The sequence below is a fragment of the Elaeis guineensis genome, chromosome 14 (genome assembly GCF_000442705.2).
Source record: "Elaeis guineensis isolate ETL-2024a chromosome 14, EG11, whole genome shotgun sequence".
NCBI classification, from domain to species: Eukaryota; Viridiplantae; Streptophyta; class Magnoliopsida; order Arecales; family Arecaceae; genus Elaeis; species Elaeis guineensis.
The window spans coordinates 9372202-9393126 of NC_026006.2; the positions used below are offsets into that span (position 1 = coordinate 9372202).

The following is a 20925-nucleotide window of genomic DNA, read 5'->3' on the forward strand; positions in this document are numbered from 1 at the left end:
ATCATCATCGGGAGGATCTGATCATCGCAACACAGTCACACAGTGGGTCTGACCTCTGCGGATCATCTATACAAAGCTCTCAATCTGATCGGCTCCTCACGAATGCTAGTTCGTGGCTGAATCCTTTTGATGGCCGATGTTGATCGAACTCCTTCGATCTTGATCTGCCGACTCTTCGAATGCTCTGGATCATCAGTAGATGCACTTGAGAGGTTGATGATACTCTCCCTGAAGTTTGGTGGGCTCACGACACTCGTAGCTCACATTCTCACTTCTCGAACCCTAAACCAAAACCCTAGGATACACTCCGAAGAAACTTGCGCCCACTTGTTTCTTTCTTTTCTCTCCTTTTCTTTTCTTTTTCCACACAGAAAAGCTCTCTTATGCCACCCTTCTCTCTCAGATGTTTTTTTTTTTTTTTGTGCATGCCCTATCTTATCTCCTTTTTTAAAATGATGCAAGACCGCATCTTTGCAGCATTTTTACCGTGTGAGAGGATAAAGATAAGTAGTTGCTCATTTGAATTCAAATCGAATTTGAATTCAAATGCCAACCAACTCATTCCTATCCACTCTATGCATGAGAAGAGAGGGGTGTGGGCTCTCTTGTGCATGGAGAGTTTACACGAGAAACTCTTTCTCGTGTATAATAAGTGGCGCACAAGATGGATAAGGCAAGTTGGCGCATGGAGTTGGTTGCCCCATTCAAATTCAAACTTCATTTGAATTTGAATGGCCAACCAACCATTTTTATCCAGATAAATGATGCACAAGAGATGGCGTGGGAAGGCTTCTGCGTGGGAGAAAATTCATGAGAACTCATTTCTCGTGAATTCAAATGGGCGCATGAGAAGTGAGGTGGTGCAGGGAGATTAGTTAAGGTGGTTTGAACCTAATTGAGCCAACCTAATCAAAATAGGTTAGGCACAATTAGACTAAGTTAAATCTAACTTAATTAGGCTTAATTAGGCTCAATAAAATCTTAATCAAATCAGAAATTGCCTAACCCCTGATCAAATCAGTGACCAAAATACCTTAGCGATTAGGTCAACACTTAACCTAATCGGATCAAACCTAACTGAATCCAATTCAATTGGACTTGATCCAAAAATAATTACTCAAAAAAATTGAGTTAATTAGTGATCAAATCATTAATTAAATCTCTCATAAATACTGAGTCCAAATCCGATGGACAATTGCGCATCAGAGTCCATCGATATAAAATTCTGATAAAAAAAGTCCTAAACCAGTGGGACTCTTGACCCCGATACCCAAAATGTGTAGTACTCATGATCAGAGAATCCTGATTCTCGATCACAGAGTCCCAGACATGTAGGACTCAAAGTTCACGAGCATTAGGACTTTTCACCAGCCATCAGATCAGATAAGAACCTCTAATGTGTGTGACCCCGCAGGTTCGAACCTAAGTCGGTAGCATAGGAATCAATTTCTGTACTAATCGAAGTGACCATTTCGCAATGGTACCCAACATCCGGATAGGTCGAATAGTCACAATTGCAACATTCAGAACCTACGTGAATATGGTTACTGTATAATTCATCCCTTTTGACCCCTGTGTTTAGGATGACTCAGGGTTAAACTGTCAACCCTGATTAGATCATCCGAATCATGCTCAACTCAAACAGTCCTGTGACTCCTCACTAGGACTACCCTGGTCAAGGTTTTGCTAAATTGAAATACGACTGTACACAGCTCCTGAACTGGAGTGGTCAATCCCATCTTGACACACGCACCGACAAGTCAAGTACTTGACTACACCCAGCAGCCTTCCATCACTGAATTAGAAAATCGCAACATTCAGTACCTAAGTGCAGTGAGTTGCTTGCAAATTACCGTGGCGATCTCAGGTCGGAGGGATAGTTATACCCATATCCCATCGGAGCAAATCTTGACAGCAGATATAGCTCCAGAGTCGGTCACGTTCAGTGCAGATGTACCCTTACATCTCACCTGTATGCCATACCAGTATCTCCACACTCCTTGGTTAAGAGGACAATCAACCCATATGACACACAACGACCTATGCTTGATAAATATTGTCGTCCTTGGTAACAATGTATCATTTGATCGCGAACAGGTTTAAGGACTAAACGATAAATCCTCCTTTGTCGAGTCTAAATAGTCCCAAGGACTTCACCACAATACAGGAGTTCATTAGAAGATGAAACAATTTATGATAAAAAATATTAAAATAATTTTTATTTATTTATAATTCATATACTAATACAAGAAAGAGCACAACTGTCAATAGGCTGACGATTGGCTTTGGGACACTATTTCCAACAATACATCCTTTGAGTTAGTAGGAATGTAAATTCATATTTTCAAGAGTTAAAAATTTAAGGCATAAATTTACATAACTAACTCATAAATAGCTCCTAACCATAGGATCATTACGAGGATGGTGATCGATCCGGAAGATTGGTGTACGATCACTTTCTTAGGGTAGATGTGTCTTGAGTCTACGGTGTGGAGACACCGAAGGGAGAGTACAGATATTCGTTGAGAACGAGAGTACTGAGCGTGATCACTTCGAGCAGTCATAAGGAAGTCTACCTTCTCGTCGATGACTAGCTCGATGCTGCAGTTGTGTGTCTAGTTCTTTGATCTGAGGTGCATCGATAGTTCATCTTGAGTGTGTTATAGTTTGACTACACCATAACTTGATCTCCTAGCCATTCAGAACCCTGAGGTGTATGTTGGCTGTAGCATATTCATTGTAGGAACTAGGTCGCACCAAGATGGGATATATCAACCTCGGTAGATGAGAGGAGTAGTCCTATGATAATTGAAAGATCGAGTTCTTAAGCCCATGGCCATGGCAGAGTGAAATAATGAAAAAAAGTTTTTCATTAAGATTTCACATCAGATTCGGATCGATCGATTAACTCATATGACTGATATTGGGTTTGACGAGTTCACCTTAACCCTAATTCAATCGAAACTCATGATAGAGGAACTCAATCACACAGGTAGCTGCACTGAGAGGTTCATCTTCAGTTCTGATGGGTTGCCACCACATACTGCTAGGTATCACTGATGGATTTTGAAAGCAATTAGAATGATATTGATGATCGATCATTCTAATTGTCTGAATCAAAAGAGTTCTGATCCATCGAAAGAAGTTTCAATGATGTCGATGATGAGATCACGACATATCTCATTACCATACAGAATTGAACCTAACTGGATCACACAAATAAGAGTTAGGATCTGAATGTCATCAATTGGGCTAACCCAATTGATTTGGATAAAATCCAATTAGGTTCAAGGAAATCGTGCTAGCACACGATTGAGCCTAACTTTCTCCTCGTGTAATCTTTTCTGTCTCTACTGAGCCAAATGTGATTTGACTCATCCAGAGAACCTTTGAAAGATTTCTCTCAGTCTAAATGAAGCTTGTCCAGCTCAGAAAAGGCTTATCTTAATTCATGAGATGAATTTAAGACAAGCACCTGCTAATTCCTGTCATCTGCCAATTTCATTTTAGGACATCTGTCAAATGTTAACATATGGGTCTTAAACTGAAGAGAGCTCATTGGAGGATTTTTATAGAGTGTCTACATGCCAAAATTCAATTGAATTGGGTGCCATAATCAGATTATGGCGTGAGCCCAATTGGATTAAAGTGGGTGCCCCAAATGGATAAGAACCAAAGAGTCCTGATAAACATGGACTCTTTGGCGCCACCTTGCTTGAGCTTATCCAATGTTGGTGCCAACTTAGGAGAGAGGGTGGGGTTCTTATCTGATGTGATCAGATGACATCACTCCATCAATCAAAATTTTTTTCTGAATTTATTAAAATTTTTTGATTGGTTGAATGATGTGGCACTGCGCAGCATACAGGGTCTATATAAACCCTGCTGCGCCTAGGGTTTCAAGGTAGAAATTATTTCATGCACAAAACCCAATAGCTGCCACCCCCTCCCCTCTTCTCTACATCCTCCCTACTCTCCTTCCTCCCCTCTTCACATCCAAAGAGTTGGACGTCCATCTGGCAAAGATCCAAGGCGTGGTGATGCCTGGAACAGAAGGCTGCAGGACTTCTTCGACAGGCTGCTGCTCCAAATTCAGGATGACTTTTGAAGATCTTCCTAATCAGATTTAGATCTAATTTTTGGAGCATAGATTTGCGAAGAGAAGATGTTCTAGTTCCTATCCGAGTAGATACCGGTAGAGGTCAGACGCTTGCGTGGCTACATCAGAACCTCGGGCTGTGCAGAGATCATCTACAGGGTAATCAGATTTCCTTGAGGTATTTCTTCTTTCATCATAGTTTTAGATTTAATTTTAGATTTAAAATATCAGATAATAAGATTAGATCTAGAGATTTAGATCTGAAATACATATAGGATAAAAATTTTTGAATTTATTCCGCTCCATATTTGGTGAAATCTGAAAGATCCTACGAGGAAAAGTGATTTTCCTCCTTCAGTGACCTAGGATTAATCTGTCAATCCTGGATGAGTCATCCATATTGTATTCAATCTTTTTCAAATTCTGTGACAAATCATATGGATTATTCTAATCAAAATTTTACTAGATTGAGATATAGTGATGCATTAACTCTTATAATCTGGAGGAGTCAATTCTGTCTTGACTCACACACCGACTTCACAAGTACTTGACTATACCTAATAACCTTCTATCACTATATTAGAAATATAAGTAGTTCAGCACCAAAGCACAATGAGTTACCTGTAAGTCATCATGGTGATCTCAGGTTGGAGGGATACTCATGCCTATATCTTTCGTGAGCTGCTCTTGACAGTAGAACACTCCGTAGGTGGGTCACTGTTCGGTGATAATGTACTTCTACATCTCATCTGTCTGTCATATCAATATCTCCACACTCCTTGATTAAGAGAACAACCAATCCATATGGCATACAACAACCTATCCTCGATAAACATTATTATCCTTCTTAATAACGTTTCATTTGATCGCGAACAAGATTAAGAATTATTTGATAAATCCTCCTTTATCGATTATATTATAGTTCTAAGGACTTCATCATAACACAAGAGTTCAAAGAAAGATGCACTTTTATGATGAACTTATCAGAAATAACTTTTATTCATTAATAATTCATATATAAATTACAAAGAGCTCAATCATCTATAGATAGACAATTGATTTTAGGACATATTTTTCAATATGAACTTGCTATAGGAGTTGATGAAACTGCTTAAGGTAATCGACACCTCTAAGACACTATGATCTCGATGACCCTAGTCAGGGTTAGTGGGCTCCATGGATACATCTGGATGGATGGGAAGGATGTCACCATGGACTTCTTATTCTTCATACTCAGATAGTGGGGAAGGAAGAACTCAGGATCTCATATACGAGTCAGATTCTCTCTTTAGTGCCAATCTGTTACTGTCGAGGAGCTAATCTGATTTAGTTCGCTGAGTTGGAGTCACCATGAGTGAGAGTGAGATAGCTGCAGGGCGGTCGAATGAGACCTCCAGACAAAACACTGGTGCCTAATCCTCAATCGATCTTATGAATCGAATCCTACAAAACCATCAAAAATAGGAAAGTCTTCATACTTTGGAGGGGTTCTTCCATGGTGAATTCTTCGATGCCTAAGTCAGTCTCCCATGAAAGTAGACAGAAGAAGTCCGAGCTCTTCTAAAGAGTTCGGTAGAGGAGTCAAATATGAAGTAGAGTAAGTCTGAGTGAGGAGGTGGAGAGTATGGACTCAAAAGATGCCATGTGGAGGTGGCATTCAGGGATAGAGTCAGAGCAATTTAGAGCTTTGAGGAGGGAGAGATAGACTTCAGTTCGGGTGGAATTCATCTCAGAAAGATGGCTTGTAGAGTAAAAGTTCACCTCTTTTTTTCTCTTTTCCTTACCTAGAGAATCTTATAAGGGAGTTGGATTTTATAGACGAAGATGAATACCTATTATCTTGCAGAATGTGTGCTATAATCGAGAAGCAGAGGACCTATCATCTTTCAAAATATGTGCTATAACTAAGAAGCAGAGGTCATGCGGACATGCTCCGACTGTTAGAGAATAATGGCTTCATATATTCTAAAATTTGTTAGATTATGGATCTTGCAAAGTGGAGGAAGAAGTGAGATAGCGAGATGACCAATTACTTATCGCCTAATGGATAGAAGACTCTGGAGTTCTCCTGAGCATGATTGTAAGAGTCCATATGACAGAGGCTAGGTAGACATTCCCTCACGCACTGTCAAGGACATGTGTAGGGCCATTATAGGATTGCTAGCGCCTCAATGGATAGCCCATACTAGGATATATCATGTAAAGTATCAGTAAATCCACGAATCAAAAAGCTAAACCCCCCCTGGAACTTTTTGGTACGAGATTTCTTCGTTGTCGTGGCAATGCTAATTTAACATTGATGGATGAATAACCAAGGTAGCGTCAACAAGAGCAGTAGTTACAAAAATCTTTTTTTCTTTTTTTTTTTAATTACAAATAAGCCAAAAGGCAGGATGCAAAGACCCCTGGTCTATCCTCGGCACAAGGTCATACGATCTCATCCCATAGCACCTCTATGGGAATTTACACAATGCCTCCCAACGGCCAAGCATAGCAACCACTTGGGCTGGAACCTCGTCAGTGAGCTGCCGGAAAACCTTTGAATCACCATAATATATGCTATCCTTAATTTTTGTGTATGCTCCTTAGTATCATTTAATCATCCATAATATTATTTACAAAAAGTGAGAAAAGGGGGAACTCATGTAGAATGCTGAAGCCATGAAGGGAATTTACACAAGAAAGCTCGAAAAATCAGGCCAAGGGCATCAAACAGAACTTGGAGACGTATATAGGCATTCAGTTTCGGACTTTTAGGAGTGAGTCAACCGCTGAGACGAGAAGCCGATGCAAACGCCACTACTTGAGCCCAAACTTTCAGCATAGCCTTCACATCCTCTGGGTCATTGCCTGATTTATATTAAAAAAAAAAGGAAAAGAAAAGGAAATCATGGATCAGTAAGTAATTTTGAGACAAGTTAAATTCTATATTCTGGAAGCATCATATGTAAATAAATAAATAATTTTGTCATGTCCATTCTTATGCCAATGTTTGTTTAGCATATGAGTAAAAAGCTGTGCGACGCAAATCCCTAACTTTGCAAAATATTTGTCATATCGATGGCGTCGACGCAAATCCCTAACTTTGCAAAATATTTGTCATATAGATCACGCCATCGTCACAAATAAAGCAAATACATCATCATCCCGTAAGAAATGCCACTTGCCATGGCGGTCAAGCCATCAAATCAAATCTTGCAAGTAAAGCAGGATCTAAAGCAAGCTCATGCAATCATAATAAACCATTGAGGTTCTAAGCCCCATCAACCATGGATTATCTGTGGTCCACGTGTGGTCCGTATGCACCACCGCCACAGAATAATGCACAACCATGATGATGCGGTCAACCAGAGGGAGGCGACCATCCAAGAAAACAGTCCACAAGCGTATATCATATCATATTATATACGATGCATATTGTTAGATGACCGATCATCTCTTGATGATGAGCATCTCTACCTTTCCAACGTGCCCAATTCACACTGCGGTACACAGTAAATCAATAACACCTCACTCCGTCACCGACCATCCACAACAAATCTCAGAACGGTAGCAATTAACAGTGGAGAGTGGGAGGGTTTCTTACTCTTACCAGCGCTGGAGATCGTCCAGCTAGCTACGGGGGAATTGCCGCCGCTGGTGGTATCCACCGTCGATCCGAAGTGGCCGCAGGGGATCTCGACCGTCCAATCACAGGGCAGCTCCAGCCCCAGATCCCGGCACGCTTTCACTTCCTCCATATCCATACACATCGTCCCCACCCCACCCCTCGGCCGCACCAAAACCCTGCACACCCCTCCGGCGCCGGCGCTGCCGTCCAACCCTTCCGTCGCCGCTGCCCTCTTCTTCATCTCCCACGCCCGCTGCAGCCACCGCTCCCTTCCCCCGCCGCCGCTCCCTCTCCGCCCCCGCACCTCCGTCTCCCTTGCGTACTCCTTCGCCGCCGCCCTGTACGGCATCCTTCGGTGAGGAGTCCACGCCGTCGACGCCGAATCCTTGCCGAAGTTCACCTCCTCCACCAGCGACGCCAGCATGCTCTTCTTCCTCTCCTCCTCCTCCTCGTCGCCCGATAGCTCGGAGTCGGCGTCGTCGCCGTCCGAGGTCTCGATCGAGAGGCGCGGCATCCGCCTGTAGACGATGTGGTCGTAAACACTGTCATCGTCGTTACCGTCCCCGTCCGGCATGAAATGGACCCTTGTATCGCCGAAACCATCATCATCATCATTGACGAAGTCGGGAACGGCCGTCATGGTCTCGTCGGAAGCCATCTTCTATTAGATTTCAGAAGGAGAGATGAAAGGAAAAAATGGGGAGTGTAGCGGGTGGGTTGGGATGTGTATAAATGATTTATCCAGTGATGCAAATTTACTGAACTGCCCTTACACGTAGAAGAAAACTATTGGCTCATCTTCATAGTTTAATTCTTGGGGATAAATTTAATATGTGGAGAAGAAAGTAGGGCAGGATGTTATTCTCTCCGGAGGGAGGTGGTTTAGAGAAGAATTAAGTTTCACCGCAGAATGTCCTTTGGAGCGTTGCCGTTATCGAAGTGGCAAGAATGTAATATGGATGCCCAATTTCGTATGGGCTCTTTTCCAGAACATTGCAGAGATTACAGGATGGAAACGGAAAATGTGACACATACTACAATTATTAAAAGCGAATCCTTTGGATTTTTTTCAACCAACTAAATTTGTGAATAGAAAAAAATCTTATTTAGTATTCATGGGAAGTGGAAGAAAATAACACCAAAGCCACTATCAACTAAAGTGAATATTTATATAAAGTGATTTACTTGCATCATTTTATCGAAGCCAACAGGGCAAAATTTTTTGGCTTTAAGATACAAGATGGTACACTATCTTGATAGTTTTCTAATCAAAACTTGTTAAAAAAATAAAATAAAATCCGGTCCTAGATCCATTTTGGACTAAAGTTGGCAAAGCTTGCTGACTTTATTATAAATTTAAAAAAAAAAAAAAAATCAGAATGAGGGAGGCATGATCCCTAGCCTGATCCATCTCTATGGAAGATAAGGCCAGTATGATCATCGGAGCCAATCAAACGACCAGTGGCTGTTGGGAGCCAAAGGGCCAGTGTTAGATTAGCCTTCTCCCTATCCAAAAATCTTTGATTTAAACCTCCTCCCTCTACGATCAAGCCACCACCAAGCTGCTCTCTACCTTTTTCTCCTTTATTCCTTACCATCTTTGGCCATTGGTTATCGAAACCAAGCTTAATCACCTAAAATCTTCCTTTTCTCTCAAAATCTCCTATTTTGAGTTTATTTTTGTTGCCAAGAACCAGTAACACTGGCTACGACCTTGCCGCCACCTCCGATAAGCCATCTTTCCACCCCTTCCTTTCTTTATAGCCTTGGATGTCGTGTGATGAACACTTGAATTAAGTCATTAAAAGCATACAATTCTATTTAATTGCTCTTTATTTAGTAAGAATTTGATTCTCTTTAGTCTATTTTGTAGATGATTAAGAGTTTAGATTTATACAATTCAAATTGGACTTAAATCAGATCAGATTTGAGTGAACCAGATAACCAGCTCTTATTTAACTGTGAACGCGACTTACTCATCAATGGTCAAGAAGCAACCTCTCCAATCAAGGACCCAAATTAAAAGATAAATAGAATTAAATGTGAATACGACTTAAATATCAAGGACTCGGATTAAAAGATCACTTTTATGAAGATCCAAGGTGAACGCGACTTATTGATCAATGGAGGAGAAGCAATATGAAGATCTAAGGATCTTTATTCATACTCCCATCTCTCTTTTCATGAAACTTATTACTACACACCCCAACATGATGTGCCGCCCCAATTTAAGTCTGAATTTCTCACGTTAAAACATCGTCATGCCGCTCCCTCTCTATTTCTTTCTTTCTTACATGCTATCATACATCTTCCTTCTTTCTTACATGCTTTCTCATGCCCCCATTTAATTTTTGTACACCACAACAAAACCCTAACACCCCTCCACTCTATAAATAGACACCTAACCCTCCTTCTTAAGGGACATACACCCCCTTGTGGGGTTCTGTATCTTCTGAAGGAAATTTACGGTAGTGCAGTACATGCAATTAAAAAATTTTATGCAACGAAAATAATAGATTAAATAATTTAATCCTAATCATATGTATAAGATCTAATCTTAGACTATCACATCAGGATCTTTGATATAAAAAATATGTACTTTAAATTTAAAATTAAAAATTACATCAATCTCATCGATGCTGAAATTTTAGATCTAACTATTAGATCTACCATAGGAATCAAAATAAATTAGAGATCGTTACTAAATAAATTTTGATTTTGATCTCCTCTGATCCAACAATTGGAGAGGGTGTTCCTCAGGTCGCTCACAGCCACACGAAGTCATCTGATCTCCATAGAAAAATCCATGTGAAGACTGGCGCAGATCAGGGGCTCGGAGATGCTAGTATGCAAATAACTTCGACAGCTGACCTCTTCCTTCTTCTACAAGTACCTTAGACACTCCAAAGTGATAGGAGATCTGGAGGAGAAAGAGAGGAGGAGGAGAAAAGACTCTAAAAATAAAAAATCTACAAGAAAATTGATCATGGGACGTCTAAGAGAGGGGCCCCCTTTTTATAGACTAGAAATTAGGACTTTCCAAGAAAGGATGCCATGAATCAATGCCAAAACCCCTTTTTGGCATCTCCAAAAATTTCAAAAAAATTATTAAGATATGAAGAAGAAATCTAGAGTCTCAAATATCAAAGGATTCCTCAAGAAAAATAAGAAAAAAAAATATAACTCCAATAATATACCATATACAAAAAATCTTTTTCTTAGTCTGCATCTTGTCTCTAATTTGGATCGCATTCGAATTAGGCAAGAGATAATATTATGACTAATCAACTATAGCCGACCACCCTTATTGGATCCTCTCTCATGATGTCAAAAATCACAATCCAAATCCAATTAGGTGTGGAGAAATTGGCATGGATCCAGTTATGACGCAAAAGATAAGGATAGAGTCCTAGTCTGACTTGGACTCTTCATTTCTAATTCAATTCTAATATAAATCAAATTTGGATTGAAACCACTGATAGAAATAAACTTAATCTAATTAAGAATCTAAATATCTCATCAAATTTCTAACTCAATTAGGAATTAATCGAGTCCAAATCCTGATCGAATCATGATCAAATTTTTCTTGTAATCGGGTTTGATCATATCAATCCCAATCTGAGTCGAACTGAATCTAATTCAATTAGACTTATTCCAAAGCTGTTTACTCAATCAAATTAAGTCAATTAGTAATCTAATTACTAATTAATTCTTCATAAATGAAAGAGTTCCAATCCCAGTCTCAATGGGACTCTCCTACAGAGTCCTAGTCCAAGTAGGATTTTTCACCAGAGTCACAATCCAATTGGACTCTTCAGCCATCAGATCTGATCAAATCTTTTAATGCGTGTAATCCCATAGGTTCGAACCTAAGCTGATAGCATAGGAACAACTTTCTATACCAATCGATGTAACCATTTAGCAATGATGACCCAACGATCGGATGGGTCGAAGTATTGCAAAGTAACCTTCTAAAATCTACTGGCGTATAGTTACCGTATAATTCATCCCATTGATCCAAATGCTCAAGATGACTTAAGGTTTAACTGTCAACCCTAATTAAGTCAATCACATTGCATTTCAACCTTTCAAATCCATCTCATGAATTATCCTGGCCAAAATTTTACTAAATTAAAATATACTGATGCATATCTCCTACCAATTCAGAGGGGTCAATTCCATCTTGACTCACACACCGACTTGATAAGTACTTGACTGCACCTAGTATCCTTCCGTCACTAAGTTAGAAACTTAAATAGTTTGGTACTAAAGTACAGTGAGTTGCTTATAAGTCATCGTGGTGGTCTCAGGTCGGAGGGATACTTATACCCATATCCTTCACAAGCTACTCTTGACAGCAGAGTGCTTGGCACATGGTCACGTTCGATGCAAATGTACTCCTACATTCTATCTACATGCCATAACAGTGTCTCCACACTCTTTGATTAAGAGGACAACCAATTCATATGGCACACAATGACCTATACTTGATATCGCTATCATCCTAGTAATAGCGTATCATTTGGTCGCAAACAATTTTAAGGACTTAATAACAAATCCTCCTTTGTCGATTAATATATATAGTTCTAAGGACTTCATTACAACACAGGAGTTCAAAGATGATCAATTTGTAATGAAAATATTAAATAATTTTTATTAATAAAAATTCATATACAGTTTACAAGGTAAGCACAATCGTCTAACGATTGGCTTTGGAATATATTTTTCAACAACTTCTATTTGGACTAAAGCCAATCGGTACAGTGTCGTATATCCATCTTTGATTTGTGGTCATCAAACTTCTTGATTCTGAGAGCTTTAGTAAATAGATCGATCAGGTTCTCCCTTCCATCGATCTTCTGAAGGTCAACATCACCTCGATCCACGATCTCCCAGATTAGGTGATAACGACGCAGAATATGTTTATTGCACTGATGAAATCTCAGCTTCTTGACTTGAGCAATGGCTCAAGTATTGTCACAGTACAACAAGACAGGACCATCAACGAAGGGTGCCACTCTGAGCTCGTCGATAAATTTTTATAACCATACAGCTTCTTTCGCAGCATCGGACGCCGCGATATACTCTGCTTCACAAACAGAGTCTGCCATAGTTTTCTGCTTGAAATTTTTTCAGCAGATTGCTCCACCATTTAGGATAAAAATATAACCTGACACACTCTTACTATCATCATGGTCTGACTGAAAGCTGGAGTCGATGAACCCTACAAGTTTCAAGTCAGTTTCACGATACACAAGCCACTGGTCCTTAGTATTTCTTAAATACTTAAGAATAGTTTTTACGACTTTTCAGTGATTTTTTTCTAGATCAGACTGGTATCTACTCACTATCCCTAATGAGTATGCCACATCTGATCTTGTATATGTCATGGCGTATATAATAGAACTCACTATCGAAGCATATGGAACTCTACTTATACGCTCTCTCTCTTGAGGAGTTGTCGGATAATCTCCTTTCGAAAGAAAAATTTCTTGGCCTATCGAAAGATAGCCTTTTTAAAAATTCTTCATACTGAATCGTTTCAGTATAGTATCTATGTACGTGAATTGGGAGAGCCTGAATAGCCTCTTAGATATATCCCTATAGATCTTCATCTCTAGGATGTAGGCTGCTTCTCCTAGATCTTTCATGGAGAATTATGACGACAGTTACACTTTTATTCTCTGTAATGCAGGGACATCATTTTAGATTAAAAAATTATCATCAACATACAACATAAGAAATATAATTATCGAACCATTTGCCCACTTATATATGCAGGGTTCTTCTCTATTCCTAATGAAGCCATACATTCTGATCACCTTATCAAAATGTATGTTCCAACTTCGAGATGCTTGCTTCAATCCATAAATGGATCTTTGAAGCTTGCACATTTTAGACTCATCTGTGGATATGAATTCTTCAGATTGTATCATATACACCTCTTCATTCAACTCTCTATTTAGGAAAGCTATCTTCACCTCCATTTATCAGACTTCATAGTCCAGATATGCTACTATCGCAAGCATGATCTGAATAGATTTGAGTATTGCCACAGGAGAAAATATCTTATCATAGTCAATACTATAATGCTGACGATAATCTTTGGCAACCAAATGGGCTTTATAGGTCTCCACATTTCCGTCTGCGCCCCTCTTCCTCTTAAAGACCCACTTACACTCTATGGGCTTTACTCCTTCAGATAAGTCAACTAATGTCCATACATCATTGACCTTCATGGACTCCATTTCGGATCTCATGGCTTCAAGATATTTATCAAAGTAGGATATCTACATTGCATCCATGTAGGTGATCGGATCCTCATCATTCTCATCTAGTTTGACAGGATCCCCATCCCGAACCAAGAAACCTAAGTATCTGTCCAGCTAATGCGATACTCTACCAGATCGCCTTAAGGATATTTGTTCATTGGGCTTCAGGTTTGATCTCATCAAATCCGGTTCAGATTCAATCATTGGTATCGGTTTTTCTACCTGTCAAACTTCATCAAGCTCAATTTTAGAGGCACTTATTCCTTCATTAAGAATTTTTTTTTCAAAAAATATGCTTTACTACTGACAAACACCTTTTGTTCAGTAGGCAGGTAAAAGTAATATCTCTTCGTTTCCTTAGGGTACCCTATGAAATTATATTTATCAGACTTAGGACTAAGCTTGTCAGTTTATAATCGTTTAACATAAGCTGAACACCCCCAGATCCTAAAATAAGAGAGGTCGGCCTATGTTCTGACCATATCTCATATAGTGTCTTATTAACTGACTTGCTCGAAATATTATTGAGCACAAGACAGGCTATTTCAAGTACATATCTCCAAAAAAAGATCGACAGAGTTGCAAATCTCATCATGGACCGAATCATGTCCAACAAGGTTTGATTCCTCCTTTTTAAGATGCCATTATACTGTGGTGTCCTTGGAGGGGTCTATTGAAAGAGAATTTTATTCTCCCCTAGATATGTCAAAAATTTACTGGAAAGATATTCACCTCCTCGATCAGATCGAAGAATTTTAATATTTTTTTTAGTTTATTTTTCTACTTTATTATGGAACGTTTGAACATTTCAAACGATTCGGACTTGTATTTCATCAAGTAGACGTATCCATACCTAGATAGGTCATCTGTAAACGTGATGAAGTAGCTATATCCTCCTCTGGCACATGTGCTCATGGGTCTACATACATCGGTATATATTAGACCCAGCACATCACTGGTTCGTTCATCTTTTCTCAGTAAAAAGTGACTTGATCATCTTTTCAAGCAAATAAGACTCACAGATAGGTAACGATTCATAATCATATTTATCAAGAATTTTTTCTTGAGCCAACCTGTTTATCTTGTTCTTATTGATATGACCTAGCCTACAATGTCAAAGGTAGCCATCTGTGACATCATCTATTCTAGGACGTTTATTTCAAATGTACATTACATTAGGCCTAGATACAATATAAATACTATTGTTCAACTTTCCACGTAAAATTGTAACACCATTCAAAATGATATCACAAAATTTTTTTTATTGATATTTCATAATTTGAATTGGCCAAAAGATCTACAGAAATAATATTTAAAAAAAAAATAGGATAGTAATGACATTCATTAAGAATAATATACTGAGACTCGAATACAAGCTTGATGATTCCTAAAGCTAGAACTGGAATTGACTTTCATCTCTAATATTCAGGAATCTCTCGCCTTTTCTAAATCTTCTAGTGACCTAAAGATCTTGCAATGAATTGCAAATATGAATAGAACTTTCAGTATCTAATACCCAGATCATTATATCTATAAAAGAGAAGTTATAAGGTATTATCACATAAGTACCTTATCCAACAACTGATTGCTTCTTCTTTGGCCTGTTCGGGTCAAGGGAAGCGAAATACTAAGGATAATTTCTCTTCCAGTGATCTTGCTTCTTGCAAAAGAAGCACTCTGCCTGACTTTGATCAACCTTGAACTTGGGTTTTTGGGACTGACTCCCAACACCAGGCACCTTCTTATACTTCTTCTTTTTTTTTTTCTTAAAGGGACAATGACTATCCAAAGAAGATCCTCCCACTAGATTCACTGTCTCCTTGTGGAGCGGTGATCTTTCTCAAAAGTCTGTAGCAACCCCAACAGACCATGGTAGTTGACTACAGGCTTCGTCATTCTAAAATGACTAAGGAACAGCAGGTAGAACTTGAGAAGAGAGTTCAGGATCGCATCTTTCCCCAGCTGTTCATGTAAAGGAAAGTCGAGTTTGCTTAATTTTTCAATCTGCTCGATCATGTACAATACATGATCGGTAACAGATGCATCCTCCCTTATCTGGACATTGAAAATGATGCAACTAGTCCTGTGCCGCTCAACATCGTCAGGAGTATCAAAGGAATCCCTCAACACTTGAAGCATTTTCTCTAGCTAAGCTTCTTCAAACTTTCGGCTGAACTCATCATTTATAGAGGCCCACATGATGCAACGAACCATGGTGCAGTCATTGAGCCACTTCAAATAAGTATCTCAGCCACTCTTCGAGTGTTAGGAGCAGGCTCCTCAGGTGTCGAATCCGTTATCACATAAAGGATCCGCTCATGTTCTAGGATAATTTTTAATTTTTGATATCAATTATCAAAATTCGATCTGATAAGCTTCTCACTATCCAACAGTGATCGGAGTAATAAATTTGAGACCATATCTATACACACAAAGAAAGAACAAAGCCTAATTAGTATATGAATTTATTAATCCTAAATACTTTGACTTTAGTCTAAAGGTTCTCCCACTATTTTATACAAATTGGTAGCCTCTACCTCTAATTCAAAAAATTATCTTAATTCTTTAGCGGATATTAAAATTCACACAAACTACATATAAGCCCAAGGATGACTCGATCAACCCATATGCACCTATGGGTAGGTTCTCAACCAATTGTTTCTCCAAACAACTTTTAATATTTAATTTAGCCCTATATTTCATTTCAGTAGGTGATGGACCTCTACTGAAAGTTTTGGTTAGATCAAACTATTAACATGAACCTACTCAGTAATTCTACTTAATGAGTGATCAGGTCTAAGGATGGCTCGATCAATCCAACCATCGTCAGATAGTTCATCAGAGTCATCATATGATGAATGATAATTCCATCATTCAGAGAGAACATCAGACGGATGGTGCCTACAATGTCAATAAAAAATAATGGACTCATTATCACTCACCTTAATGGGAGGCTATGATCTAGTTATCACCAAAACCAGCTCATTTTAAGGACCTAATAATTTAAAGGATTTAATCAATTTAGAGAAGAGAGAAGAGAAGAAAAGATCAATCAGTAAATCATAATCCTCTCACTGACTTCACCAAGTCACTGAATCAGATTAGATCATGCTGATTGAACTAACACCTAGATCAGTCACACAGATCAACCTTAATGGCATGGGCTAACTCGAATCACTTAGTGATCTAATCAAAATTTAATTTATCAAATTGATCAGATAAGTGAGATCGATGGGAGGGTCTACTAAGCTTGCCTTAGATACCATCAAAATGGCCAGGTAAGCTATTCCCAATTAAAAACCATCGATCAAAATGTCAAACTTACCTTAGACACCAATTGGTTAACTAATTTTAATTTGACCAACCTAATGATTCGAGTTCAACCACGAACCATAATCAAAGTCTATTTGGTCTAATCAAAGATATAGACTTGACCATCTACAACTATTGTACTAGAAAAATCTTGATTAATCTAATTCAATATTTGGTTAGACTTAATCAATTTCTCTATATGGTCAATCAATTCTTTGATTCTAACCTTAAGTCTAACCCAATTAAAGAGAAGGACCTGACTTGAGCTAACCCATACCCCATGTTTTATGCAATGTTATTAGATCTAAATTATAATTCTAGATCCAATCAGCTTGATACTTAATTCTCAATTAAGTTTTGCATCAACATGGTTAAAGTTTTGAAAATAATTTTTCATGTAAACTTTTTACATCAAGTCATAAAATTTTTTAGATCAAATCTAAATTTTTTATGATTTTAGATCAAAATAATTTTGACTAAACAAGATTAGATGTAACTAACTATCTTCGCAACTTGCGTCACATACAACAATACCTAGGGCTTCAAGATCTAGGATTTTGTAAGAAAGTAAGTTTTCTCTTTTTACTTTCTTCTTCATGAGATCTCACAGTGGCACCCTTACACACCATAAAAAGCATCTCATTGAATGGGAGGGGAGGGTCATAAAATCCTACTTGCTTCTATGACCGGACGGTCTGGTGATTACTCAATCTGAGTAGTTTGCTACTCAAAACATCTAATCTAAAGAAATAATAATTAGATCTAAAAATAAACTAATTTAAATCTAATCTAAATCATAAATAATCATATCTAATAATAAAAAATCAAGTCTAAAGTCATATTAATTCATATCAAAATAATCTGGCTTTGATATCAGTTGAAAAAAATTTGTAGTAGCACAGTACATGTAATTAAAAAATTTTATACAGTAAAAATAATAGATTAAATAATTTAATCCTAATTATATGTATAAGATCTAATCTTAGACTATCACATCAAGATCTTTGATATAAAAAATATGTGCTTTAGATCTGAAAATAAAAATCACATCGATCTCATCGATGTTGAAATTCTAGATCTAACTATTAGATCTACCATAGGAATCAAAATAAGTCAGAGATCGTTATCAAACAAAATTTGATCTTGATCTTCTCTAATCCAATAGTTAGAGAGGGTATTCTTCAGATCACTCACAGTCACACAAAGTCATTTGGCCTCTATAGAAAAATCCATGCGAAGACTGACGCAGATCAAGGGCTCGGAGATGCTAGTTTGCGAACAACTTCGATAGCTAACCTCTTCCTTCTTCTACAAGCACCTTGGATACTCCAAAGTGATAGAAGATCTAGAGGAGGAAGAGAAGAGGAGGAGAAGAGGTTCTAAAAATAAAAAATCTAAAAAAAAAATGATCATGGGACATCCAAGAGAGGGGTCTTCTTTTCATAGACTAGGAATTAGGACTTTCCAATAAAGGATGCCATGAATCAATGCCAAAATCCTTTTTTGGCATCTCCAAAAATTCCAAAAAAATAATTAAGATGTGGAAAAGAATTCTAAGTCTCACATGCTAAAGAATTTTTCAAGAAAAATAAGAGAAAAAATAATATGGCTCCAATAATATACCATATACGAAAAATTTCTTTCCTAGTTTGCATCTTATCTCTAATTTAGATCGTATTCGAATTAGGCAAGAGATAATATTATGACTCATCAGCTGTAGCCAACCATCCTTATTGGATCCTCTCTCATGATGCCAAAAATCATAACCCAAATCCAATTAGGCATGAAGAATTGGCATGGATCCAAATATGGAGCAAAAGATAAGGATAGAGTCCTAGTCTGACTTGGACTCTTCATTTCTAATTCAATTCTAATCTAAATCAAATTTAGATTGAAACCACTGATAGAAATAATTCTAATCCAATTAAAAATTTAACTATCTCATCAAATTTTTAACTTAATTAGAAATTAGTCGAGTTCAAATTCTGGTCGAATCAGGATCAAATTTTCTTTATAATCAGATTTGATCATATCAATCCCAATCTGAGTCGAACTGAATCTAATTCAATTAGACTTGTTCTAAAGCTCTTTACTCAATCAAATTGAGTTAATTAGTAATTTAATTACTAATTAATTCTTCATAAATGATAGAGTCTCAATCCCAATAGGACTTTCCCGCAGAGTCCTAGTCTATGTAGGACTCTTCACCAGAGTCACAATCTAATTGGACTCTTCAGCTATCAGATCTGATCAAATCTTTTAATACGTATGATCCCATAGGTTCGAACCTAAACTGGTAGTATAGAAATAACTTTCTATACCAATCGATGTAACCATCTAGCAATGATGACCCGACGACCGGATGGATCGAAGTATTGCAAAGCAACCTTCTAGAACCTACTGGCATATGGTTACCGTATAATTTATCTCTTTGATCCAAATGCTCAAGGTGACTTAGGGTTTAACTGTCAATCCTAATTAAGTCGATCACATTGTATTTCAACCTTTCAAATCCATCTCATGGATTACTCTGGCTAAGATTTTGCTAAATTAAAATACACTGATGCATATCTCCTACCAATTCAGAGGAGTCAATTCCATCTTGACTCACACACCGACTTGATAAGTACTTGACTATACCTAGTATCCTTCCGTCACTAAGTTAAAAACTCAGATAGTTCGGTACTAAAATATAGTGGGTTGCTTACAAGTCACTGTGGTTGTCTCAGGTTAGAGGGACACTTATACCCATACCCTTCACAAGCTACTCTTCACAGCAGAGTGCTCAGCATATAGTCACGTTCGATGCGAATGTACTCCTACATTCCATCTGCATGCCATAACAGTATCTTTATACTCTTTGATTAAGAGGATAACCAACTCATATGGCACACAACGATCTACACTTGATATCGCTATCATCCTAGTAATAGCGTATTATTTGGTCGTGAACAATTTTAAGGATTTAACGATAAATCCTTCTTTGTCGATTAATATATATACTCCTAAGGACTTCATTACAACATAAAAGTTCCAAGATGGTCAATTTGTAATAAAAATATCAAATAACTTTTATTAATAAAAAATTATATATAGTTTACAAGATGAGCACAATCGTCTAACGATTAGTTTTGGGATATATTTTCCAACAATCCTATTACTTCACACCCCAACATGATGTGCCGCCCCAATTTAAGCATGAATTTCTCACGTTAGAACATCCTCATGCCGCTTCCTCTCTATTTCTTTCTTTCTTACATGCTATCGCATATCTTCCTTCTTTCTTACATGCTTTCCCATGCCCCCCTTTAATTCTTGCATGCCATAACAAAATCCTAATGCCCCTGCACTCTATAAATACACACCTAGCCCTCTTTCTCAAGGGACATATACCTCCTCATGGGGTTCTTCATCTTCCTCTCTCTCTCTCTCTCGATCAAGCCGATGCCTAAGCTCTCTCCAAGTTGTTGCCCCCTTTTCTCTTCCTCTTCCTCTCTTCTCCATAAGACTAGGGGAGATACTAACCCTAGCAACTCCTCTTTTTCTTCCTTGCCACTATCATATTCTTCCATAGATCCCTTCTCCACATCCCAAGAAGTCTAAGGAAGATCCTAATCCTAGCACACCTTCCA

General features: G+C 38.1%; 1 protein-coding gene across 2 annotated transcripts; it reads right to left on the reverse strand.

Moving 5' to 3' along the window:
- Positions 1-6437: 6437 nt before the first annotated feature.
- On the reverse strand, positions 6438-8418 carry LOC105035833 (uncharacterized). Of its 2 annotated transcripts, none has more exons than XM_010911541.4 (2): positions 7686-8418; positions 6438-6949 (listed from the first exon to the last, which is right to left on the reverse strand). In XM_010911541.4, exons 1-2 carry the CDS (start codon positions 8365-8367, stop codon positions 6864-6866), a joined length of 768 nt encoding a protein of 255 aa, XP_010909843.1. In that variant the 5' UTR covers positions 8368-8418; the 3' UTR covers positions 6438-6863. The 2 variants fall into 2 exon arrangements, with proteins under 2 accessions (XP_010909843.1, XP_010909844.1); XM_010911542.4 differs by having other exon boundaries at positions 7692-8417.
- Positions 8419-20925: the final 12507 nt, after the last annotated feature.

Bases quoted from the DNA above. Each gene is read 5' to 3' on its own strand.
- LOC105035833 (XM_010911541.4), bottom strand. From the start codon at position 8,367: ATGGCTTCCGACGAGACCATGACGGCCGTTCCCGACTTCGTCAATGAT. The intron at 6,950-7,685 runs GTAAGAAACCCT...AATATAAATCAG, and splicing joins GATCTCCAGCGCTGGTAAGA to GCAATGACCCAGAGGATGTG.